Source organism: Schistocerca serialis, chromosome 1, assembly GCF_023864345.2.
Source record: "Schistocerca serialis cubense isolate TAMUIC-IGC-003099 chromosome 1, iqSchSeri2.2, whole genome shotgun sequence".
Classification (NCBI taxonomy): Eukaryota; Metazoa; Arthropoda; class Insecta; order Orthoptera; family Acrididae; genus Schistocerca; species Schistocerca serialis.
Window position 1 is genome coordinate 668,793,284 of NC_064638.1, and position 26,338 is coordinate 668,819,621.

The 26,338-nt window shown below is 43.2% G+C and overlaps 1 protein-coding gene across 3 annotated transcripts in view; it reads left to right on the forward strand.

The window, feature by feature from the left end:
* The window catches only part of LOC126479952 (ARF GTPase-activating protein GIT1), a 223,215-nt gene that overhangs the window by 53,156 nt on the left and 143,721 nt on the right, over positions 1–26,338 (forward strand). For all 3 annotated transcript variants that reach the window (XM_050103828.1, XM_050103830.1, XM_050103827.1), the window contains exon 3: positions 9,698–9,887. In XM_050103828.1, the coding sequence (XP_049959785.1) occupies positions 9,698–9,887 (190 nt within the window). The remainder of the gene's footprint in view (positions 1–9,697; positions 9,888–26,338) is intronic.

Genomic DNA, 26,338 nt, shown 5'->3' on the forward strand with positions numbered 1-26,338 from the left:
AAAAAAAAAGCTTCCATTACATAAGTACACATTTCTAGCTACTGCTCAGAGACTCTAAAGTCCAAAAGACTATCAGTATGGACTGCTTAAAAACTTAGTAAGAGTGTTTTTGATTTACAACAAGAACAGGATAGTAATTTTAGTGGCTTATCATATCGAAAATTTCCTCCAGAATAAGGGAGAATGCTTGCGGCTTCTATGGTATTTTGATAATGCTTACCCCACTCATGATTGGTGCCAAAAGTGAACACATCAAGAAATTGAGCTGTTCAGGGCTGGGTGCTGATCTGATCAAATCTAGGCTTTAACAAGCCGAGAGCTTATGAGTACTAAATCTCTCTAAAACTGTAAACTCATGGCAGCCGCAGTGCTCACCATGAAGTTTGATGGTGCAACACTGTGTGTTACAGGTTGTCAGGATCTGGACTTAACTCTAGGATTGCAGAGACGATGCAATGCTGTTGGAAAAACTTCAAAATATGCTACATAAGAAACTATAGGGTGCCTGTTGAAGCAAACAAAAGGTCTTAGCGATCAGTCTCAAAGACACCTGTCACACGATTGTTGTTTTGGACCTGTCCACATACTGGCAGGTTCTGTACTGCTGAACGTTCATTACCCTAGCTACTTGTGGAATGAAGATAAAATGTTAGAGCTCTTTTCCTTCAACTCATCGCGGGATATAAAGTACTTAAAAAAATTGTGACACCCACAAGACTTTCGTGTAAAGGTATATTTTGTCTAATGGATGACACATGTGGAAATTTATTGTTCCTTTTTGTAATGTATATTTTCGCCTGTTACACAACAACAATATCTAAGACATCTAATATAGATTGTCTTCATTTTGTGCAACAATCTGATGCAGAATATAAAGAAATAAAGTTGCCAATAATATCAGCGGTGAACATCATACCAGGCTAAGTATTTTAACTAAATAATGCTACCAAAAAGCATGGTGGTGTCACATTTTTATTTTGTCTTTCTTGTGTGATGTTTCCTTATAATGCATGGACTTCTTTAAAGGCTTGGGGAATTACTGAAGCAGGGTACGTAATAGAGGGAGAGTTACCACCTACTTCATCATGGAAGATGTGTTTGATGTAGTTTTAGGGTTTTTTTTTTTTATTTGGGTGCGTGGCAGGAACAGAAGATGCAAATGGTAAAGGTATTGAACCACCTGCTGAAGTCATGAGAGCTGTGGTGTAGAGCAGGATTAGTGACTGAAATAAAGAGTTTGTTGCTAGCTACATTTTTTTAATGAACATTCATTCATTCAGCTAAGAAGCTGGTTAGCTATAGCTACATACAACCCTTTGCAGCTCATCTGATACTTGGTGTGATGGCTTTCATATGTGGCTGTATGTTTCATTGGATATAAAATTCCTGTGCCTGAAATCCAGCTCCAGGTGGCTATACGGCGTGCCTCTGCATGGACCCTCTCACACGGGTTTCAATTCTCTCCTTTAAAATCGCGGGTGGTCCACTTCTGTCGCCGTACTACGGTCCACCCTGATCCAGAGCTCTATCTCGCTGCACAAAGATTGCCTGTGGTTCCACAGTTTCGTTTCCTAGGTCTTCTTTTCGACAACAAGCTCACTTGGCTGCCCCATATCAGACTCCTGAAGGTAGGTTGTTTCCGTAAACTCAATGTCCTTCGCTTCCTTGCCCACTCCTCCTGGGGTGCGGACCGTTCCCTCCTCCTCCGTCTTTATCGTGCTCTAGTTCTGTCACGTTTGGACTATGGTTGTCAAGTTTATGGTTCAGCTGCTCCTTCCACGCTGCACGTGCTGGATCCAGTCCACCATCGTGGTATCCGTTTGGCCACCGGTGCCTTCCCTACTAGCCCTGTTGATAGTCTCCTGGTTGAAGCTGGGATCCCCCCCCTTTCTGTTCGGCGGTCCCAGCTTCTGGTGTCTTATGCCCTTACTATCCGTTCTTCTCCCGCTCATCCTTCCTATTCTATCCTATTTCCAGACCATGGACGTCGCCCGCCTGACTCCCGCCCTCGGGCGGGTTTACCGGTTGGGCTGCGCCTTGCGTCTCTTAACCGTGATTTTCGGCTTCCTTCTTTGTCCTGTCTTCCTCGCTCCCTCCCCTCCACCCCTCCTTGGTTAGTTCCTCGGCCTCGAATTCGGATGGATCTCCGCCGCGGTCCGAAAGATTCCATCCCCCCGGTGGTGTTCCGTTCCTTTTTCCGCCAAATTTTATGGGAGTTTCGGGATGCTGTTGTTTTTTACACTGATGGCTCTAAATCTGCTGATCATGTTGGGTATGCCTTCACGTCCTTTGTTGGAACGGAAAATCATCTACTGCCACCCTCATGTGGGGTGTTTACTGCGGAATTGATGGCAATTTCCCGGGCCCTTACCTTTATTAAACAATCCCAACACAACCGCGTTTTGTTATGTACGGACTCGATGAGTGGCCTTCTTGCTATTGACCGGTGTTTTTCGCGCCATCCCTTGGTCTCTGCCATCCATGACCATCTCGCTGATCTTCACCGTGCTGCTTGTTCCATTGACTTCCTATGGGTCCCGGGCCATGTGGGTATCCCGGGTAATGAGCTCGCTGATCGTTTGGCTGGGGGAGCAGTTACTTACCCCCCCCCCCCCCCCCCGTTTTCTGTAACCCCTCCTGCAGCGGATTTACGGCTTCACATCAAATCTCACTTTGCACAGTCATGGGCCAATTCTTGGGAGGCTACTCCACTGTCTAATAAACTTCGTGCCATTACGGTGAATCCAGGCCCATGGCGTTCTTCCTTTAGCCTCTCCCGCAAGGACTCGACCACACTGTGTCGTCTCCGCATTGGCCATACCAGGCTGACCCATGGTTTCCTTTTGCGTGATGAGCCACCCCCGCTATGTGGTTGTGGAGCCTTCCAGTCAGTGGCCCACATTTTGGTTGAATGCCCCCTTCTTTTGGCTCTGCGTGCTAAGTACAGACTCCCCCACACTTTACCTTTGATGTTGGCTGACGATTCCCGGATGGTCTCTCTGGTTCTAGGTTTCCTCCGGGAGAGTGGTTTTTATTCTCAGTTTTAAAGTTTTTAATCTCCCTCTGGTGTTGGGGCAGGGCGGTGAGTGTTTGGGTGTCTCCCACTGTAGGCAGTGTTCAGAGATTCCCGATTCACCTCCCTGACCGGAATCCTCTTTTCTTTCCCTTTTACTCTGTTTTTACCCCTTCTTTTTAAGGCTTGGTTAGTTTTTCTATTCCCATACGTACTTTCTGCATTATAGCAGTTGTACCTTTTAAGTCACAGGTGGTCTTGCCTATGCTGCTTCAGCATAGTGTTGGGTTCGTTCTCTTTCCAACTTCCCTCATTTGTTTTTACTAATGACAGCGTGACTGCCCTTTTACGTTTCCCCTTTATCCGTTTTATTTTTCTGACTATACTGAGATGTCCCGTTAGCAGAATGGAGTCTATTTGAAACAAGGGACTGATGACCTTGCTGTTTGGTCCCTTTAACCTCAAACAACCAAACAACCTGAAATCCAGTATGAAATGTTGAATGGGGTGAGTCTTGTCTCTTGTCATCCACAGGAGACTGATCAGTGGAGTGCAAAATTGGGAGCAACAAAGGAGTAGGATGTTGTCAGTTGAGTGAAGTTAATCATTTGGGGGGCATGTGGAGTGGAGGGAGGAAGTGTTGTAATAAGATATCCTTTGCTCAGAGTATGACACATGGTGAGAGGTAGACAAAACATGTAGCAAATATCATCAAACTTTCCCATAACTCCCCAGGGGGTTCACTACCCTATGGTGAGTTCGTGCCTGGCTACCATGGGGCCCCAGTCTTTATAGCACCTCTTCTCCTTCCGTGCTGCATGTTTTGGGTATCTTCAGTATGCGTGTCACTTCATCACCACTACTCGTCTTCTCTTCATGGGAACAAGCTCTGGGGAATTAAACCTCTCCCAATGGCTTGGCTGACCTCTTGTGATCCCTCACATCATGAGACGATTTTAGCTAGGGTGCTTATTGGGCATTGTCATTTTAGCCATCACCATTTGTTACATGCTGATTCCCCACCACTTTGTGCTCATTGTCATCAATCTTTGACGATTTGCCCTTTCCTGACCCAGTGCCCCTTCTTTAACTGACCTTCCAGTGTATGTTAGCCTTCTGAGTTATTGGCAGTTTTAGCGAAAAGCGTGGACTGTCGATCGCGTTTTACTTTTTATCTGTCACAGCAATATGGCGAAAAACATTTAATCTTTGGTGTGGGAACTCTGTAACTCTGTTGTCTGTATGGTGTATTTTGTGGACCTTTCTCCAAGGGGAAGTCCTTCTTTTTAGATTTCTTTCCTTTCATCGACTGAGCTTTGCGTATAATCACTTTCAAACCAATTTTATAATGGGAGTACTGCATGGTGGCTGATTTGTTGCAGTTATGACAGGTTTATTGGTGTCATTTGCTTTTTATGGATTAGCTATATGAGGCATTGTCATTAAACTCTGTGACAGTTATGAGGACCTAAGATTTGGGATGGTTCACAGCTCACAAAGTGTGTGTGTGTGTGTGTGTGTGTGTGTGTGTGTGTGTGTGTGTGTGTGTGTGTGTAGGGTGGGGGAGATAACTCTTGTTAGTTTTTGCATTTGATATGGATGGACATCTTTAATGAGTCATCAGAGAGGTGGATATATCAACTTTCAGGATGATAATATGTTGAACTGAACTGAGAAGGACCAGGTGAAGTGAATTTTAGCGTAAGTGGTGTTACTCTTCCTTCGCTTTTGGTCTAAATCAGAGAGACGTTATCAGTGAATCTGAACCAGTCAAGGGATTGCAGGTGTGTTGCAGGAGGAATAGGAAGAATTCCTGTAGGTTATTCATAAACACTTCAACATAGGAAGATGCCTTGTCTATATGTAGTAAAGTTCTACGGGATTTGTATGCGTCTTTTGCTTTCAAAGGAGAAATAGTTATGGGCCAGAATGTGATTGAACTAGCAAGTTCGAATGAGGTGATGGGTTTGGTGTCGAGACAGTGTTGTCTGTGGCAGCATGGGCATGAGGATGTTGGTTTTTAAAGGTGTAGCATCCCTGGTGATAAAGTTTGTGATGATGATGTGACAAGCACTGTGGAAAGGTAATAGAGAAATTGATAAGTGCCTTGGGTGTAGAGAGGGAGCTACAGATAACACTGTGCAATAATGAAAAAGTAAATTGAATGAAAATACTCAATTCCTATGAGTTGTAATGTGCTGATCGTGAATATCACAAAGGCAATTCAAAATAGCTCTGGTTTTCATTTTACACTGTTTTATTACAGCGAGATAATTATATACAGATTTTTATGTTAAGTTTAAAATTAAATAATATAATAAACGAGAATAATGGAATGTAGTCGAATTAAATCGGGTGATGCTGCGGGAATTAGATTAGGAAATGAGATGCTTAAAGTAGTAAATGAGTTTTGCTATTTGGAGAGCAAAGTAACTGATGATGTTCGAAGTAGAGAGGATATAAAATGTAGACTGGCAATGGCAAGGAAAGCGTTTCTGAAGAAGAGAAATTTGTTAATATTGAGTATAGATTTAAGTGTCAGGAAGTCTTTTCTGAAAGTATTTGTATGGAGTGTAGCCATGTATGGAAGTGAAACGTGGATGATAAATAGTTTAGACAAGAAGAGAATAGAAGCTGAGGCATCAAGGGATCACCAATTTAGTACTGGAGGGCAGTGTGGAGGGTAAAAATCGTAGAGGGAGACCAAGAGAGGAATACACTAAACAGATTCAGGATGTAGGTTGCAGTAGGTACTGGGAGATGAAGAACCTTGCACAGGATAGAGTAGCATGGAGAGCTGCATCAAACCAGTCTCTGGACTGAAGACCAAAACAACAACATTATAATGGTTTGTCAAAGTCATAATAACTAGTAACAATGGATTATATTATTGTTCCTGGTCTTACCTGTGTGCAATATTTTGGATATAAACATTATGATGCCATTTTTAGTGATCTTTTTGTCTCCCACCTCTTCAACTTTAGTGACTTTATTAATGCACGTAATAATTTCTACACATTTGTTTCCAGATTAACTACCAGTTGTTCAAGTTGACTGCTATTGGAGTGAACAAAAATGACACGAGTTTATGTTAACAGTGCTGACACATGTTGCTATGTTTGTGGAGAAGTGACATTTGCTTCACAAAAACAGCAAATAACTCCAGTGATTTAAAAAGCTTACAGTTGTTATTTTGGGTGCAAAATAGGTGATCAGGATAAATCCTAGGCTCCACATGTGATCTGCAACACTTGGGCCAGCAACCTCGGGGAACTGGATGCATGGGAAAGGACATTCAATGCCTTTTGCAGTGCCTATGATCTAGTGTGAGCCAACTAACCATGTCAGTGACTGCTACTTTTGTATAGCTCCTACTATCAAGAAGGGAGTATTGAAGAAGAAGAAGAAGAAGAAGAAGAAGAAGAAGAAGCGGAGAGCGATCCATCCTAACATTCCATCTGCCATATGTCCAGTTCTACATGGGGAAGGAATGCCAATACCTGAAATGCCGACAGAGTACGAGATTGCTTCTGATGGAGATTCTGAATGTCCTGAACCATGTACATCACAAGATCCAGAGTTTCTTCCAAATATATCATCAACTGATGATCCACAAAAATAGCCTCAAAATGAGTTAAGTGATCTCATTAGAGATTTGGAGCTCTCTAAAGCTAAGGTTGAGATCTTAGCATCAAGATTGCAGCAGCACAGTTTTCTGGAAAACAATGTAAATGTTTCATTCTACCACAGAAGAGAGCAGTAATTCACTCAATTTTTTTAACATGCAATATAGTCTTGTGCCATGTGTAGATATAAATGGTCTAATGAAGGCTCTCACAATTAATTTCAACCCTGATGAGTGGAGACTCTTTATTGATTCATCAAAGTTGAGCTTCCTTCTATTCCAGTTGGGCATAGTGTGCATATGAAAGAGCCATCAAGTATAATGACTCTTAATGGCAGATTTGTGGTGACGTGAAAGTGGTTGCGCTGCTATTAGATTTGCAGTTAGGGTATACTAAATATTGCTGCTTTCTCTGTGAATGGGATAGCTGAGCTCATGCATCTCATTACAGTAAACATGAATGGCCCACCAAAAAATCTCTTCAACCATGTATAGAGAACATTAAGAGTGAACCTCTAGTAGACCCTAAAAAGATTCTGCTCCTGCCGTTGCACATAAAGTTGGGTCTTATGAAAAACTTTTAAGGGAATGAACAAAGATGCTGACGCATTTAAGTACTTAAGGTAAAAATTCCCTTAATTAAGTGATGACAAAGTAAAGGAGGGCACCTTCGTAGGCTTTTTGGAGGCCATACTTTTGATGAAATCATACAAGGTGCTGAGAAGCAGGTATGGGAATGTTTTAAGACAGTTTCTTTACAGTTAATATGGAATAAACAAGCAATAAATCACAAGGAGATTTTAAGATAACATGTTGTCATCTTATGAAAAACTTGGTTGCAAAATGTCATTGAAAATGCATTTCATACATAGTCATCTTGACTTCTTCCCCAAAGATTGTGGTGCAATTGATGATGAACATGGGGAGTGATTTCGTAAAGATATTGCCACATTTGAGAAGAGGTATGCCAGAAAGTGGAGCCCTACTATTTTAGCCGATTACTACTGGACTGTCATAAGGGATGTTCCCGAGTATGTGTATAAACATCAAGCCAAGTGAAAAAGGTCATCTTCTGAATTTATCTCTAAACAAAATTTGTAATTGTATGTACTGTACATTAGGACATTTAACATTTGTAATCCTTTATATATCTTTGTGACCAATTAGTTCATACATTTTCTTTTGTGCTTTACGTAGTTCGGGTACAAAGTAGACTTACAAAGTATTTTCATTCATGTAATATTATCTTCATTTTTTAATGCTTTACTTTTGTACTTCCAGAATGGCACTGAAATTTATCAATGCATAACACATAATTTGAGTAATTATTCACTTAAAATTTGTTATGCTGGATCTTGGAACATGAATGCATATTTAGTTAGTGAGTTATTTATACCAAAATGTAGATTACTGTTTTAAAAAGCTAGAGCTAAATATTTATGAAGATGATGATTTTGTATAATTTTATACTGAAATAAACATACCTAACTCAAAATCATGCAATTTACACACTTTCACTTCAAATTTGTTATGGGTGCTGATAACCTCGTTGTTGTGCGCCCTAAAACACTAATCATCATCATCATTCAAATTTGTTGTTCAGTGTAATTGTACAGCAATACCAGTCATCAAAGAGCCATGATGGGACAACTAGTAAAGGACAAATAGATTTAGGTTTGTATTGTGTGCAGAACAAGTAAAAAGGGAAGAGGGAGCTGGATTCATTTGATAGAGTTTGGAATGTGTGTCATGCTGGTCCCCTGCTTTTGGCCATGTGCATATGTGTAGTTGGTAAAGAATAACATTTTTACCCATGCTTCATTTGTTCCTATAAATTACTAAGGTATATGTAGGGAAAATGTTGTAACAAAATTTGGTTTCATAAAAACCTGGATTCTCTAAGCAAAAAGAGTATCTCGTGGGTCATGAGAACACTAAACAAAGTGTGTGTGTTTGTATGTAAATTTTCAGAGCTTTAAGTTTGCGTACTCACAAACCATTATTCATTAGAAAATGTAAATGTGGTTTTCCTTCTGTAATTTCCATTATAGTGTTATTTCATTAATATATTATTGCAAATATTTATCCCTGGGGGTATCTGTTAGCTAGTCTTTCATACTAGTGATTAAAATAGGCCTGCTTTGAGATATCAAAAAAAATAATATACACATTGAAATCCCTGCACCACAGCATCATTATATACCGCTGGAGTGGCCAAAACAAAATGGGGCAGCCCACATCCACTTTATCAGTGGGCTGCACCATTTTGCATCGGCCACTGTAGCATCATGCTATGGTATCTTTGCATGGTGATTTAAATGCTTATCAGGATAGCAGACATGTAGCTGCAAATAAACAAAAAATTAATTTCAGTAATGAAAAAGGATAGATGCTACTCACCCCATAGAAGAGACATTGAATCACAGGCAGTCAGAATAAAAAAAAAGGACTTCTAAAATATTAAGCTTTGGACAAAGTAGTTCTTCTGAAGTAGACAACACACACTACATTAACACAATCACATACACATGGCTACTGTCTCCGGGTGCTGCAGCCTGATTGCCATGTGTGTCTGAGTTTTGCCTGTGTGAATGTGTGTGTGTGTGTGTGTGTGTGTGTGTGTGTGTGTGTGTGTGTCTTTTCTGAGAAGAAAGACTTTGCCTGAAATCGTAATATTTTAGTGTTTCTTTTCATTGTGCCTGTCGGTAACTCATCATCATCATCATCTCTATATGGTGAGTAGCAACCTCTCGTTCCCATATTGTTGTTATTCCATTCAGGACTTTCCCTTGTTTGAGATACTAATTACTTAGCTTTATTTTTTTGATTTTCTATTAAAAACTAGGACTTTCTTCGTAAAACAGTAAAATTGTACTTTTGACATAGTCTCTTCTATGTCTCACACTGAAATCTTTGGTACGTGGTACCTGAACAGTTAGGTAACCTAAATTCAGTGTTTTATTTTCCACAGCAATAATCTTGTAAATAGTCTTACATGTCAGTAAATTTATGAACTATTTGCATGTGAGACCAAGTAAAGGAATTCCTCTTTATTGCAGTCCAAAGAAAACTGACTTCATCCGAGCAAAATATCTGCATCTTGCATTCGTATTTAGACCAGGGAAAGATGAACCTCCCCTTCAGGAAGATGATTTAAGCCAGCAGCTGCATTCCAGCGTGCGGACTGCCAATTTGGAGACTAGCCTTCGCCTTTTATCACAGGGGGCAGATCCTTGTTACTTCCATCAGGTAACATTGCTGATAATAAAATGTTCGTTTTTATTTATTTATGCATTTTATGTTAAAAATTTAGAAAGTATCCACTAGATCTGTAGGGAAAAAAAGAGGTGTGTTCCAAATAGCAGTTTTGAAATAACTTCAATTAGTAGAATTTGTAACAGCAAGGGGGATTGGGATGTTGTTTCTGCAAATAAATTAGCTAACGTTATTTTAGATGACGAGGTACCATGTAGGCTTACAATCTGTGATTGATTAAATTAGCTGACTACATTTTGGGTGACTGGGTCCCAGACAGACCTACAGAAAGTTTTTTATTTGCACATCATAGGCTGCACAGAGTGGCCGTGCGGTTTGAGGCACCATGTCACAGATTGCGCAGCCCCTCCCGCCAGAGGTTAGAGTCCTCCCTCGGGGGGGGGGGGGGGGTGTTGTTCTTAGCATAAGTTAGTTTGTTACTTTAAGTAATGTGTAAGTATAGGGACTGAACCTAGTCAGTTTGGTCTCTTAGGAATTCACACATTGTAGTGACTAATAGAATAACAGTATTAGCAAATAACTGGTTGTTGGTGTATTTGTTCTATCTGAATGAGACAATACTGAAAATATTTATATTGCTGTCAGATATACTGGCAGAGTAGATTTTATTGTGGGGAAACAATAATGTCAAACTGGGGGGGGGGGGGGATGATGATAATTTTAATGTGAGATAAATAATTATTTTTCTGTATCTGACCACGAGTCATTAGGAGAAGATTGAGTTGTCTAGAATGAAGCTGGGAAAATTTTATGACCACAGATATATCACTTTGTTAATCACATTTAACGCTGACTCTGGCAGAAAAGGCCAGAATGCAGCTAACATGGGATGGTAGCAGCAGTCTGGAAGGAGCAGGGAAGGAGAAGGGATAGTCGTGTATGGATGGAGGAAGAGAGGAACACTGTCTGGCTGAGTGTGCAGGGACTAGAATACCAACAGGCATAGCATCAGGTGATTTTGTGGCAGGGAGGCGGGGTGGAAAAAGGAGTCTCCACTCATCAGGGTTGAAATTAATTGTGAGAGCCTTCATTAGACCATTTATATCTACACATGGCACAAGACTATATTGCATGTTAAAAAAATTGAGTGAATTACTGCTCTCTTCTGTGGTAGAATGAAACATTTACATTGTTTTCCAGAATAGAGAGGAGTGGGGAAAGATGGATGAGCGTGTTGGCAAAGGGCGGCAAACAGAGGATGGGAGATGAGACTGGGGAAGAGATGATAGGACAGAGGAGGTGGAAACTGTTGTGTCGAGGGTGAGGGAACAGTATGTTCCTGTAGGTTGAGACCAGGATAATTACAGGAGCAGAGAATGTGTTGTAAGGATAACTCCCATCTGTGCGGATCAGGGAGGACCCAGATGGCTTGGTGAGTGAAGGAGCCATTAAAATAAAGTATGTTATGTTCAGCTGCATGTTGTGCCACAGGGTGGTCAATTTCTTTCATGGCCACAGTATGGCCATGACCTTTCATCCTGGCAGATAGCTGATGGTAGTCACACCAATATAAAAAGCTGTGCAGTGACTGTAGCAGAGCTGGTTAATGATGTGGCTGCTTGCACAGGTGGCCCAGCCCCTGATGGGGTAGGATAAACCTGTGACAGGACTGGAGAAGGGAATGCTGGTTGGCTGGACTGGGCAGGTCTTGGACCGGGGTCTTCCACAGGGATATGATCTTTGGGGCAAGGGGCTACGATTGGAAGAGGCATAGTTCATGGAACACCATTTCATGAGGAGTGGGAAGGATCTCGGGTAGGATGGCCCTCATTTTAGGACATGATGATAGGTAATCAAAGCCATGGCAAAGGATGTGGTTCTGTTTTAGTCTGGTAATGTACTGGATGGTGAAGAGGACACTCCTTTGCAGCTGGTTCTTGGGGGTGGTGAGAGGTTGAGGGGGGGGGGGGGGGAATGGCATTGGAGATCTGTTTGCAGACTGGGTTTGGGAGGAGGGGGGGGGGGGGGTAGTGTCTGTCTATGAAGGCCTTGGTGAGACCCTCAGCATATTGGGCAAGGGAGTTCTTGTCACTGCAGATACTCTGTCCCCAGATGTCCAGGCTGAGTGGTAGGGATTTTTTGGTGTGGAAGGGATGACAGCTGTTGCAATGCAGGTACTGGTGGTGGTTGGTGGGTTTAATGTGGACAGAGGTGGAGATGGAGCCAGCAGAGAGGAGGTGGTTACATGGTGGGTTGAGGAGGACCAGGTGAAGTGGATCAGAGAGAAAGTGTTGAGGTTGTGAACGAATGAAGATAGGGTGTCTTGGCCCTGAGTCGAGATCATGAAGATATCATCAATGAACCTGAATTGGACTAGGGGTTCGGCGTTCTGGGAGGCTAGGAAGGTCTCCTCTACATGGCCCATAAACAGGTTGGCTTCAGAAGGTGCCATGCGGGTGCCCATGGCTGTGCTACAGATTTTTTTGTACACCTTGCCTTCAAAGGAGAAGTAGTTGTGGGTTAGAATAAAGTTAGTAAGGTGTATGAGGAATGAGGTAGGGGGTTTGGAGTATGAAGGATCTGGGAAAAATTAATGTTCAAAGGTAATGTAGCCATAAGACCATGGGCATGAAGGATGGTGGTGTATACGGAGGTGGCGTGAACAGTGATGAGTAGGGATCCACGAGGTAAAGGGGTGGGGAAGGTGGAGAGTAGGAGAAGGGAAGTAGTCAGTATCTTTGATGTGGGAGGATATATTACAGGCAATTGGTTGGAGGTGTTGGTCAATGAGGGCCATAATTCTTTCATTGGGGCGCAATAACCAGCCACAATAGGGCATCCAGGATTGTTGGGTTTGTGGATTTTGGGGAGAATGTGGGAGTTGGGTGTGTCAGGGTGTCATAAGGATGAGGGAGGGAAATTGATTCAGGGGAGAGGTTCTGGGAAGGTCCGAAGGCTGCGGTCACACTTGCTCTAATATTGATGATTCTGCCAACGACAGACATAGGCCAGAGACAGTTGACCTTTCCAAATCAGTACACCACTTCTTGTGCAGTCACCCTATAGCTGATCTTATCTCACAAACATACAGACTTCGGACAACAATCGGTGCAGTTCATATCAGTTTGTTTTCTTTGGTCCAATCGACTGATGTTCTCGCACATGAAATATGGGGCATGAGAAAATGATAACTTTAGTCCAAGAAAGAGTGAGTTTGTGGCATCCTGAGAATGAAAATATCATAATTGTCATATAGTTCAGAATGTATGGACTGAAAGTGTAGGTTTATTGGAAACCTAAAATAGCCAAAATCTTTATTGGAAATTTTAGGAGTTGATTATAACCTCAAAAATTAATTTGTTCAAGTGAAAAGGGTGGTGTATCTTATATGCTTACAAGTGGTAGGTTGTCACTATTTCCCTACAAATTATTATTACTGCCTACTGGTGTTTTATGCCAGTAGGGTAATGGTTCTGTTAGTATGAAGTGGTTTGCAAATGTGATATCTGGTATTTATTTCCACTTTTAAGCACTTTAGTTTTTTAGAATGTCTTGCGCTACACTATATGCTTCTCTTTCACCTGATGGCTAAATGACAGTCATTGAAGATTGACATACGTCTGCACAACTTTAAGTAAACAACAGTGAAGGTCACCAAGGTGAGCCTATATCTATTAGTAAAACGTGTCTGTTTATTCTGATAACTGAGTGTGTATAGTACTCGTCATGTTCTTTATCAAGAAGAAAAGCTCATTCACATGTGTTCAGTGTGTCTTTAACGTCAGAAGCTGATATTCAGTACTCATATCCAAACACAGAGGTGTCATGGTATCCACCCCATCCTAAGAGATTAAAATCTAATCTACTTCATACACAGAATAGATTCTAACTAATGTAACCTCCTTGACACTGCTGAAAACTGACAGGAGATCGGATGCACTATGACCACTCTGTCGGATGATGTTATCAGATGACATCTGGTGACCATTTCGAATGACTGTTATTGGCACCACTGTGATCCCACTCTAAGGCTGTAAGGGGGGATTGGAGGTTGTGTTATACTTCTGGGATGGGATCACTCTGGCAGAACTTACAGGTGGAGGAACAGATAACTGGCAGAGCCTACTGCCAGGCAGTCACTGTGATTCATAAAAAGAGTGATGGAACCTTTGTTTGCAGGTAGGATGATTAGGTAAGGATTTGTTTTGAGGTTGCGTATGGCTACTCTTTCTTCTATATGCAAAGTTGGTGTTCTGTGGAAGGGACTTGGGCTAGGATGGTGAGGCTAAGTTGGTCAGGAGTTCCTGGAAGGTGACCAATGGGTGGTTAGGTGGGAAGGGGTGAGGATGATGGTTGGATAGTGGTATGATCTGGGAGACACAGGTTTAAATGTTGGAATTAGGTTGGTTTTGGATGGAGGGATTGATGGCAAAAAGTGCTTCCATTGCAGGTATTGGGAGAAGGAGAGTAGTTCTTTGACAAGTAGAGCACGGTTAAATTTTGGTTTAGGGCTAAAACTGAGGCCTTGGTATTGAACTGAAGCTTCTGTGGAGCTGATGATTGTGGTGGAAAAGTTGAGAACAGTGTTACAGGAATGGTTTGATTCTGGATTTGGTGGAGTGTTATCAGGGAGGTTTGGGATATGAGGTTAGTTGTAAAGGTCACCTAAGAAGGGTTTAGGTGCTATGAGGAGTGGACGAGGAGAAACGCAGGGGTTGGATAGTGGTGCCCTGAGGCGGCAGGAGGATGTCAGCAGTTTGGATAACTTACGGAAGTGGTGTCTGGAATGCTTCTCCAGGTGCTGGAGAGCAAGGGATTCAATTTCAGAGATGTGCTACATGAAGCAGGGATTCCATAGTAGTAGTGCCTTGCGGAGGGAATAGAGGGGGTTGTGGGATGCCTGTGCTATAGAGATGTGTTTTTGCAGTACCATGTTAATGAGGGCCAGGAACTGGGGGAATGTGAAAAGGTGAAGGTCATTGTGAAAGGAGGTGTGGGATCGAGAGAGAAATTTTTGTTGTTAGGCCTTTTGGGGATTCCATGGTTTGTGTAGTATTAAGAAATAGAATGTGGGACGTTTAGCCAGGGAAAGGGATACTTTTCTGAACTGGTGCAGAAAGTTGGAGCAGGGGTTCGTTGTGGCAGGAATGGTGTAAAGGAAATGGAAATGACGTGGTGAAAATAGTTGTTGATCATTGTGAGAGGAGCTGTATATGAGAAAAGATGCACAAAAAATACATAGACACACACAGAAACATGCACAGATACACACAGATGTGTAAAAATATGGACAAATATGTAAAATTACACAAAAATGCAAGCAACTATTTTAAAATATGTACAAATACATGACACATACAGTAACATGCGAGAAAGGGAACAAATAAGGTGTGGGAGGGCATGTTTGTTGCGATAATTGGGGGGGGCCAGCTTCCATCCCTTATCAAAGTATTCGTAAGTAAAAAATCATCAAATTCGTTTTGAAAGGACTGTAGAAGGCTTTGGGTGAAGGTTCTTCTCTAAACCTTATGAGCACAAACTTTGTGGTAACCCAAGCTGTGAACCTTTTGGGCACTGCACTATATCATATTGTAAATTCTACTGTGATTTCATTCACGGTTATTGTTTCCCGTGCGTGGGTAGGAGCAGGAGCAGGAGCAGGAGCAGAAGCAGAAGCAGGAAAAATACGTTGGTACTGCACGTAAGTAAAAGTGATTTATTGGTGCAAAAACAAGTTAATACATGGTTACATCACTTGCAATGAGGTGTGATGCTGAGACCCATTGTATGTAGAGCAAAGCAGAAGTGAAGTGTCCCGGCCGTCTGCTCTTGATGTAATGGGCAGAATCAGGAGCGGAGCTCGTAGATCTCTCCCGCTCCTGCTAGAGTGCACTGTCGTCGGTGTCTGTTGTAGTGCCAACTTAAGAACTTGTGTTTACACTGTGGCATCGTTGTTATTGATACCACATCCCTCCCCCCTGAAACGACGCACTGTCATTGAGTATGGCTTCCGACGGCGGGCGGAGGGACCTAGAGCGGTGCAGCTGAGGGGGCGGACAGCGGAACTGCCGGGGCGCGCAACTCCGAATTGATCGCTAAGGGGCAAGGAAAACACCCCATGGAAAACCTGGCCAGGCCATGCACCGCCACAGTGTATGCTCGGATGAGGAGGTGGAGCAATTACCTCAATGGGCGCCGGTGCCGGCGGTGGCGGTGTGACGTCAGCCTCAGCATCCATCGGTTCTGCCACAGCGGAGGAACATGGTGGCGGCAGCGGGAGCCGGAGGTGGGGCGGGTGGCGGTGGCGAGAGGCATCCGTCCGGTGCAAGTGACCAGACCGGCAGAGGCGACGACGGCAGGTGCTTCTGCAGCGGAGGCGCGAGCGGCAGAGGCGTTGTCGGTGGAGTCATGGACTGAGACAGTGGAAGCCGCGAAGCCTCCAATTCTACCGGAAAACAACCAGCGGCAGAAAACCAAGGATGGCACAAACGAATCTGGTTCCGGTGTCGCTTGACAGTGCCGGAGGAATAAGAAATGAGAAATAAGGCGCAGCCAAGCTGGTGAAGGATGCACCCCTGCACCCAGTGCTGCCTGCCAGAGAAGATGTGATAGAACACCAAATCATACAGTGCCAAGCCAGAACGAGGCGAAACAGTGAGAGCGTGTGGTGGCGGGTGCAATAGCTGCAGGAGTGACTGATGGGCGCGACCATGTAGCAATTCTGCTGGGGACGGGGTGTCGCACGGCCGAGAGCGATATGAAGCAAGGAAAGTCCAGAGCACGTGCTCGCGAGAGTGCTCATCTGAAACTTAGACGTACGCACAAAGCGTTCAGCCTCGTCGTTCAACTGGGAGTGGAACGGGGCTGAGGGCAGATGGCGAATGCCATTAGCAGCACAGAACGCTTCAAATTCTGAAGACACGAATTTGAGGCCATTGTCGGAGACGATAACTTCAGGAAGGCCCTCAGTACAAAAGATAGACGTCAAAGCCCGAATAGTACTGGCAGATGTAGTAGAAGACATAGGTACAACAAAAGGAAAGTTACTGTACGCATCAATGACTATCAGCCAGTGGGTGTCCCAGAAAGGACCCGCAAAATCAATATGAACACGCTGCCAAGGCGCAGTAGGAGTCAGCCACGTAAAGAAGCGCTGGCGGGGAGCAGATTGGTGCTCCGCGCAAGAGCGACAGTTGGCAAGCAAATTCTCAATTTGTTTATCAATGCCGACCCAAGTGCAGTGACGACACGCTAATTTCTTCGTCCGCACTATACCCCAGTGACCAGCGTGCAGTAAACGGAGGATTTCCGACTGCAACAAACGAGATACAACCACACGAAATTGATCATTGTTAGTTCGTAAAAAGATAACACGGTAGTGTACAGACAAGTTGTGACGTTGCGCAAAGTAACGCCATACAAGAGGATCTCGAATCTGCATAGCAGATGGAGGCCATTGAGTATGAATATACTGCAAAAGAATCTGCAAAGAAGCATCGGCGGCTGTCGCGGAAGCAGTGCGATGAAAATCCACTTGAAAACCATCAGCTAAGTCCTTATCTTGCGAATCAATAAACATGCAGGACAGTTCGGAAGAATCAAACACTTTGTCAGGACCGATAGGTAGATGAGACAAAGCATCAGCATTGCCATGCTGGGCCATAGGCCGAAACAAGATTTCATAATTGTAGTTAGACAGAAACGAAGACCAATGTTGCAACTTTTGTTGCGTACGGGCCGTAACTGGCTTTGATGGGTTGAACGACGACGTCAAAGGCTTATGGTCGGTGATCAAATAGAACATACAACCGTACAAAATATCATGAAACTTTGTTACTCCATATACAATAGCTAAAGCTTCTTTATCGATTAGAGCATAGTTTTGCTGGGCAGAATTGAGCAACTTAGATGTAAAAGCGATCGGGTGATCGACAGAATTAATACGATGCAAGAGAACTGCCCCGATGCCGTGAGAAGATGCATCGACAGCCAAAACAACTGGTTTGGAGGAATCAAACAGCGATCACTCAACAAAGCAGATTTGAGCTTGTGGAAAGCAGTGTCACATTCCGAAGATCAAACAAAAGGAACGTTCTTATGCCGAAGGCGATGCAAAGGCGCTGCAATCTGTGCTGCATTCGGTATAAATCGAATATAATATGAAATTTTGTCCAACACAGACTGAAGTTCTTTAAGTTCCTTGGTGCTAGCAAGTCTCTAATTGCACTGAGATGTGACAGCGAGGGGTGGATACCTTGTCCATTAATCATATGTCCTAAATACTGAATCTCAGTTTGAAAAAATTTGCACTTGTCTCTGTTACACTTTAGTCCTGCCTGCAAAAGTACTGTAAATTCTGCAAATGTTAGTCAGGGATGCGACCTGATACAACTATATCGTCCAGATAATTTGAGCAACCAGGGACAGTGGCACACAACTGCTGCAAGTAAGACTGAAAAATAGGAGGAGCCGAAGCACAACCGAATGGAAGGCGGCGAAACTTGAACAAACCAAGGTTAGTGTTGATCACAAAATACCACGACGACTGTTCGTCCAGCGGAATCTGAAAGTATGCATCCCGCAAGTCAGTTGTGGAAAAGAATTTTCCTGCACCAAGCTTATCAAAAATGTCTTCAGGACACGGTCAGGGAAACGTATCTATCACTGTCTGGCGATTTACTGTAGACTTCAAGTCAGCACAAATACAGGCACGACTATAGGCGAAGCAGAAACAGGTTCAATGACACCACTGTCTTGCAAATGCGTAAGTTCAGCAGCTACGGCGTCGCGCAATGCGTGCGGTACTGGGCATGCGCTCTGTAAAATAGGCATGGCATTGTCTTGAACTACAACGTGCAAAGTCTGTGGTGCAACCAAGGCCATCAGAAAGGAGTTCAGCAAAATCATCCCATAGTGCAACAACACTGTCTGCCTGGTCACTAGTGTTGATGTTGTCCTGAATTGCGAGGCCAAAAAGTTCAAATGCGCCCATGCCAAAAATGTTCGTAGCGTCAGTAGAGCGGAGCACATGGAAAGACACTGTGCGGGTCGTTGCACCACACGTGGCTTGCAAACTACACATGCCGAGCACTGAGATTTCATGTCCAGTAAATGCAGTCAGCGTGGAATGCGAACGACAAAGCGGGGGCGAACCAAGCAAGTCATACGTTGATTTGTTCAGTAAAGAAACTGACGCACCAGTGTCCGGCTGCAAGTGAACAGAACGTCCCAAAATGTTCAAAGTCACAAAGTTTCCTCGCATTGCGCTGAATGCGAAAGGAAGTGTCTGGCAAAACTTGATTCACACGACAAGCTGTCGAAGCACGTGAAGCAGAAGGCTTTGAATAAATGGCATTAACGTCCATAGGCTGATGTAAATCATGATCACGTCGGTTGCCATTGCGGCGATGCCCACGCGAGCCACGCGAACACGAGACAAGTTGTGAATTAGAGTTTCTCTTACTACATACAGCTTGCACATGACCTTCCTTATTACAGAAATAACACTGTGTTTGACGGGATGGGCAACTGTCTCGTGGGTAGACACGAAAGCAGTTCAGACATGATTTCAGTTTCTTAGAGGGTGCCTGTTTGGAAACGTGTGTACGTGTGCGCAAGCGGTGTGGCGTGGTTTGGCTGGATGGATGGATGGATGGATGTATGGATGTATGGATGGATGGATGTATGTATGTATGTATGTATGTCTAGCAAGTCCACAGTCCACTACTTCCTGCAAAGACAGGTTTTTAAATTTGAGGATTTGCTCAATACGGTGATCCGCCACATTCTGCGCAATAGCGTCTCTAATCATTATATCCGCATATGAGCATCCACATGAGCAATTAAATTCGCAATCAGAAGTTAGTCCCTGAAGGTCCGCTAACCAAGATTTATTCGACTGAGTAGGGCCATGTCGAAGGCGAAAGAGTTTGTAGCGTGCAGCTACCACATTTACACTGTCACGGAAGTGGGAGTTCAAAGCATCAATCACTTAGTCGTAAGTTTTAGTTTCTGGATGGGTGGTGGGAAACAATTTCACAAGCACACGATGTAACACAGCACCCGCGTTGGCAACGAAAAAGGCAAGCCGTTCTGTACCTGGTGTGTTGTAGGCTGCGAAGTGTGCCTCGAGCTGAGCGATGTATTCTGGCCAGCGTTCAACGTCAGGGTTGAAGGCATGAAATGGCGGCGCCATCAGCAACGGCGTCAGTACAGGCGGTAGCGTCGGAGGTGCCGAAGTAGCTGCAGTTTGTAGTGTGACCAGTCCATTTATGGCAGCAAGCAGCTGCGCCATTTGCTGAGCCTGAAAACATACAAGATTGGACAGCGAAGCCTATTCCTGTGGTGAAGCCATGGTTTACACAAATGAAAGTCTATATAGTGAAAGGTGGGAGCATGCAGATACAGTCACTCAATACACGGAGGCATCACAAAAAGCTAAAGCAGTACTAAGGGAAATGATAGGAAGGGAAAGGGAGTCCTTGTCGCCAACTTTTGTATCCCGCCTGGAAGGCGGCGCGTGGATAGGACCAGGAGCAGGAAAAATATGTCGATACTGCATGTAAGTAAAAGTGGTGTACTGGTGCAAACAACAAGTTGATACATGGTTACATAACTTGCAATGAGGAGTGATGCTGGGACCCGTCGTATGTAGAGCAAAGCTGAAGCAAAATGCCCCGGCCATCTGCTCTTGATCAAGTGGGCAGAATCAGGAGCGGAGCTCGTAAATCTCTCCTGCTCCAGCTAGAGTGCACTGTCGTCGGTGTCTGTTGTAGTGCCAACTTTAGAACTTGTATTTATACCGTGGCATTGTTGCTATCGATACCACATCCCTCCCCCCTGAAACGATGCGCCATCATTGTTATCGATACCACAATGACACATAAGTGATCTCTAATCAGTCTGTCAACCTTTTCTTTGTTGTTTATCATGGAGGCAGTTGGAGGCCAACCATGCCAAGTCTCTTCTTGGGACGCTGGTTTTTCCATCTGGGAAGTGTTTCACCCATTTTCTACCAATGTTAGCACACATCTCCAGGCATATGCTGATGTCTGAGATGACTTCGGCAGCAGGTTTTTCTTCTTCAACAAAGAAATGGAACATTGATTTTGGCCATTTTGTCAATAGAGCTGTGTCATGTGACAGAAATTATTGGCATCACAGTGTGTCACACATAGCTTGAGGGGTGTAGAATTCAGTAAATCAGTCATTCTTGTTACATTTTGGAACTGCAGTGTAACATAGGATTGCTGATGACTTTCAGTATGAATCTCATACATAAGGCAGAAATTTGCTGTGGAAGGCAGGAGTTGCGCTGATATGAGGAATTAGGTGGCAGCTTTCGCCACTGCAGCAAAACATCGAGCATACCATTATGTTTGAGAGCTGTTATGAACTTCTAATTAGAAGTGACTTGTTTTGATTTTCCTGTCTGCTATTTAGGTCCCATGTTTAAGAACTGTCTTGCATATCGTTATACTGTCTGTAGTATGGGTAGGGACAGTGATTGCTGTTATCAAATACAAATTCAGTTGGTGACCCTTTGCTCACAGCTCCAGGCATTGCTAGCTTCAGTCATGCAGCTTGAGGCTGTCGGCAGTGGGCATCACTCTGGGGGCCCAGACATTTTGGAACTGCAGTTGTAACATGGGCTGCTCATGACTTTCACTTTGAACTTCATACGTAAGGCAGAAAGTTGATGATGTAGATGGCAGAAGTTCTGCTGATTGAGGAGTTAGAAGGCAGCTTCCGCCCCTGCACATCCCATGTTCCCCCTGATCAGTTCACTACTATGGCTGCCCCAGTTACTGCCACATTGATATTGACCCCATCATCTGTGGTCGAGTAGGAGACTGTTTCAAGGTGTGGCAGGCAGTGGAGGACTTTCTAGGGGCTGATTGAAAGGCCTCCTTGGTTTTCAGGTGCTATGTGTGACTGATAAAGATCTGAGCCAGATGCAGACTTGTTTCAGAGGAAGCCTCCCGGCCTGCAAGATCTGGGCATTCACAGAGGGTGAGGTTACTGTTAGTTGGGAGCTCCAATGTAGGTATGTAATGGGATCTTTAGGGATGTGGTTGCCAAGGAAAGGGAGAAGGTGTGCACTCTGTTTGCATACTGTGGTGTCATCCCAGATATGGAATGGGTGCTTCCTGATGCTATGAAGAGCACAGTGTGCAATCAACTGTAGATGGAGGGCCATGTCAGTACTAATGATGCATGTTTCTTTGGAACAGAAGATTCTTTCTGGTTTCAGGTGGCTATCTGAGGTGGTGAAGTCTCCCAGTCTTACTTGCAAGAGGAAGACAGTGCTCATCTTCTGCAGCATTAGTACAGGACCAGTTGCAGACGTTTGGTACAGAGTCAAATGGAAGGTCTGAATCAGAGACTCAGAGTTCTGTGACCATGTAGGCTGCAGATTCCTCAATTTACACTAGGGTGGTGGATTTCAAGTTCCACTTAATAGTTCAGGGGTTGGTTACACACAGGAGGCAGCTAATAGGTAGCAGGGGCTATGTGGAGTGGACTGGGCATTTTTTTAGGTTAGGCTAAGGTCTCAGGAAGGTACAGAACGGGCTTCAGTATCAAAAGGGTGCAGGGCAAAAACAGGATGAGGGGTAGATCTAGCAGTAGTCAGTAATATAGTTAAAAATTCTTGTAGCTGTGTTTGGAAGGAACCAGAGCTGAGTTCAAAGTGCTAATAGAAAGCATCAAGGCTAAGATTGTTATAGATACTGAAAGCTGGCTAAAGTCAGAGAAGTTCAGCCAAAATTTTTACAGAGGACCTAATCGTGTTCAGAAAGGATAGAGTAAAGCTAGGTGGTAGTGCTGTGTTTATTGCTGATAGTAGTAGTTCACTTTGCAGTGAAACTGCAGTAGATATGAATTTGTCACATTCCCCTTACCTGTTTTGCACTCAGTTCACTTGTATGATGACTCGTATCTTGATGTTCTGAAATAATAATCTGAGAACTGGCTCTAGTTAGGATAGTACCAAAATGATGCTGACCACACAATAGTTGAAATTTAAGTGGTTTTTTCTCACATTATTGGCACTCTTAACATTTTTGATGGCCAGTTCCAGTTTTACAGTTCCCAAATCAAACAGATAAGGATATTCACATTTCTCTTCATCCGGAAGAGAGGTAATCAAGTCATGTATCTTAACACAGCCGGCTGCTGTGGCCGAGTGGTTCTAGGTGCTTCAGTCTGGAACCGCACTACTGCTACGGTCTCAGGTTCGAATCCTGCCTCAGGCATGGATGTGTGTGATGTCCTTAGGTTAGTTAGGTTTAAGTAGTTCTAAGTCTAGGGGACTGATGAGCTCAGATGTTAAGTCCCATAGTGCTTAGAGCCCCCCTTTTCTGACACAATAATGATTGAATGTCACTGTGAAAACTAGTCAGTCAGTTGCAAGGCATTACAACAGACACAGTGTACACGTTGCTGTAGTACAGAAAGTTGACACTGTCTTTAAATTATGCAGTAAGTTGGTTTGTTATATAGTTGTTAAACTCTGTTGTGTGTTTGCTTTTGTGCCCGGCATTTTAAGATGCACAGCTATGACGTGGTCAGAGATATTACACTGTCAGGATGCAGACTTTCACGCTAACCGACATAGTTGTCACACTTTTTAGATCGCGTTGGGGACTGGAGATTTTGGGGAGGTGTGTGCTATGTAAAGACTGGTGTACTGATATTTGTTTATCTGTGAAACCACATAATACAGGGTGGCGATTCTTCTGGAAAACGTAGAATTCTCAGGGAATTACATTTTATCTACAAAAATCAGGAAAATCTCGGGGAATTTCACAAATTTCATAAAATCTCAGGGAATGCTATGTTTTTAACCTAACATTGGAATATATTTTTATTGAGTTTTATAAGTCACAAATTTTAAAATACAGTAAACTCTCATTTATCTGAATCGTGTTGGTCCGAAATTTGCTTTACCCGAACAATTTTACAATTTTTTGCAGCTCACATTGGCGCTGTCTGACGCTTTGTGCAGCTACGCTTTTGGCTAGCTAGACTGACACTTGACAAGTTTAAACTTGTCTGCGCCTGGAGCCATGCATCTACTGATAATCAGTGCAGTGGCCTGTGTCAAAAGTCCGAGTGTCGTCAATTCGTGTGTGTTGGTTGAAGCTTTAGTGTGTTTCTTGTTCGTATTGTGTGGTTTCATGCTATTGCCATTTGTTGGAACTCCTTGGAAGTACAGTACGTACAGTATCACTCTATGCAGCTCGACATAGCCTTGTCGAAACCGACAATGAGACTGCGGCACCAAACACTTTCTGCCTATTGTTGGTATATCAGACAAAGCCCAGCATTTAACAGTTTAACAGTGAACATACTGCAAACTGTTGTGTTGCCTTGTGGGCTTGGATAGGACAGGGAGAGGGGATAGAAGCATCGAATGTTTTCATTCGATAGCTGCCACAGCCTGGTTTCAAAAGTCAAAAGTTTTGTCTAGTGTGTCTCGAGTGTTGTCAAGTCGTGCATCTGTGCATTTTCGATTTAATGTTTAGTACTTGCGCTACATGCATTAAAACGTCCAAAGTTAAAAATGGCCAAAAACCAAAAAATAATCAGTCGAGTGTTGCGCTTTGCAGAGTACTGATGCTGGTGAGCCACCCACGAAAGTTGCTGCAGATTTGAATGTCGGTAGGAGTATGATTATTGATTGAAAGACAAATTGATCAGAAATTGAAAAATTTTGTTGCATCCAAGCGTCAGGCAGTGTAGTGAAATCTCAAAAAACAATGAGAAGAGGTGCACATCCTCAGTTAGAAGAGGCCTTATTTTTGTGGCATGAACAAATAAGAGCTAAAGGTATGCAAGCTTCAGGTCCTCTACTTCGTCAAAAAGCAATAACTTTTTATGGGCTGATTGAAGGAAAGGAGCAAGAATTCCCTAAGGAAAGGAGCAAGAATTCCCTGGAAGTGATGGCTGTCTGGATCAGTTCAAGAAGCGGCATGGCATTTGTGAAATAGCTAATACCGGTGAATCATTATCCGGGGCTGAAGCCACTATTGCTGATTTTAAGAAGAAACTGCACACAATCATCGACAAAGGAGGTTATATAGGTGGTCAGCTTTACAACTATGATTAAAATGGGTTGAATGACAAATTTTGTCAACAAAAACCCTCGCTTCTAAACAAGAAAAAACGGCATCTGGATATAAAAAAAAAAGCAAAGAAGGTTACTGTCCTCACATGCAGTAATGCCACTGGCAATCATAAACTGTGCCTTATTTTAATTGGGAAATCCAAAAAACCAAGAGCATTTAGATGGCAACCTGATGATAAACTTTTGCCATTGTGGTACATGAATCAGTCTAACATATGAATGAACAGTGCCATCTTCAAAGAGTGGTTCCAGAGTGAGTTTGTTCCAGCTGTAGAAAAATACATGGAGGAAAATTGACTTCCTTCAATAGGGCTACTTCTTGCGGCCAACGCTCCTTCTCACCCAGATGATCTACAAGATGGGGATATCAAAGTTATGTTTCTCCCACCAAACGTCATGTCTCCATGTCAACCAATGGGCCAAGGTATTCTTGAGGTGATGAAAAAACATTACAGATGCAAGCTGCTGGAATACTTAATCGGTGTGATAGATGCTGAAGATTTTGTGCAAGCTCTTAAAAAATAGATGTTTTAAGTGTCTTTTGTTGGATTGCTGAAGCTAAGAATCTAATTCCTCCAATTTCTCTCATTAGGTCTTGAAAAAAACTCTTAGATCATAAGGCAACTCGTCAGTGGTGGGAAGAAGAAGGCAGTACTGAAACTCAAGCTGACATACCAGAAACAGATGAAAATGACTTAATTTTGGTGAATTTACTGGAGAAGCTACTGGGTTGTGAAGACAATCTTTGAAGACGTTGAAGAGTGGTTGAAAAAAGACCTTTTTTTTTTTTTTTTTTTTTTTATTTGACTGAGGAAGAAATCGTCCAAATTGCAACCAATCAGAACGTGTGAGAAGAATATGTGTCTGATGACGAAGCAGAGGAAAAGATTCCTCACACAGTCAGTTACAAAGCGATCCAAACTGCGCTGGAAGGACGACGGTTCAATCCTGCATCTGGCCATCCTGATTTAGGTTTTCCGTGATTTCCCTACATCGTTCCAGGCAAATGCCAGGATGATTCCTTTGAAAGGGCACGGCCGTCTTCCTTCCCTATCGTATTTTAATACGATGAGACCGATTACCTCGCAGTCTGGTCTCATCAACCACAACAACCCAACCCCGTCCTGGAGTATATCAGCCAACAGGAGGAGGCGACTTATCTGGAAATCATTTGTTTCTAACTTTGGAGATATATTGCTGCAACAAAAGTTTCTCAAGCCAAAAAACAAAACACCATTACAGACTTTTTTACCAAAAAATAAATTCTAATGAAGCATTCTAGAACTTCAACAACCATAAGTTAAAAGTTTTTTAACTTTAAAGTTCCCCTAGACAAACTTTTTGTTGTTGTTCA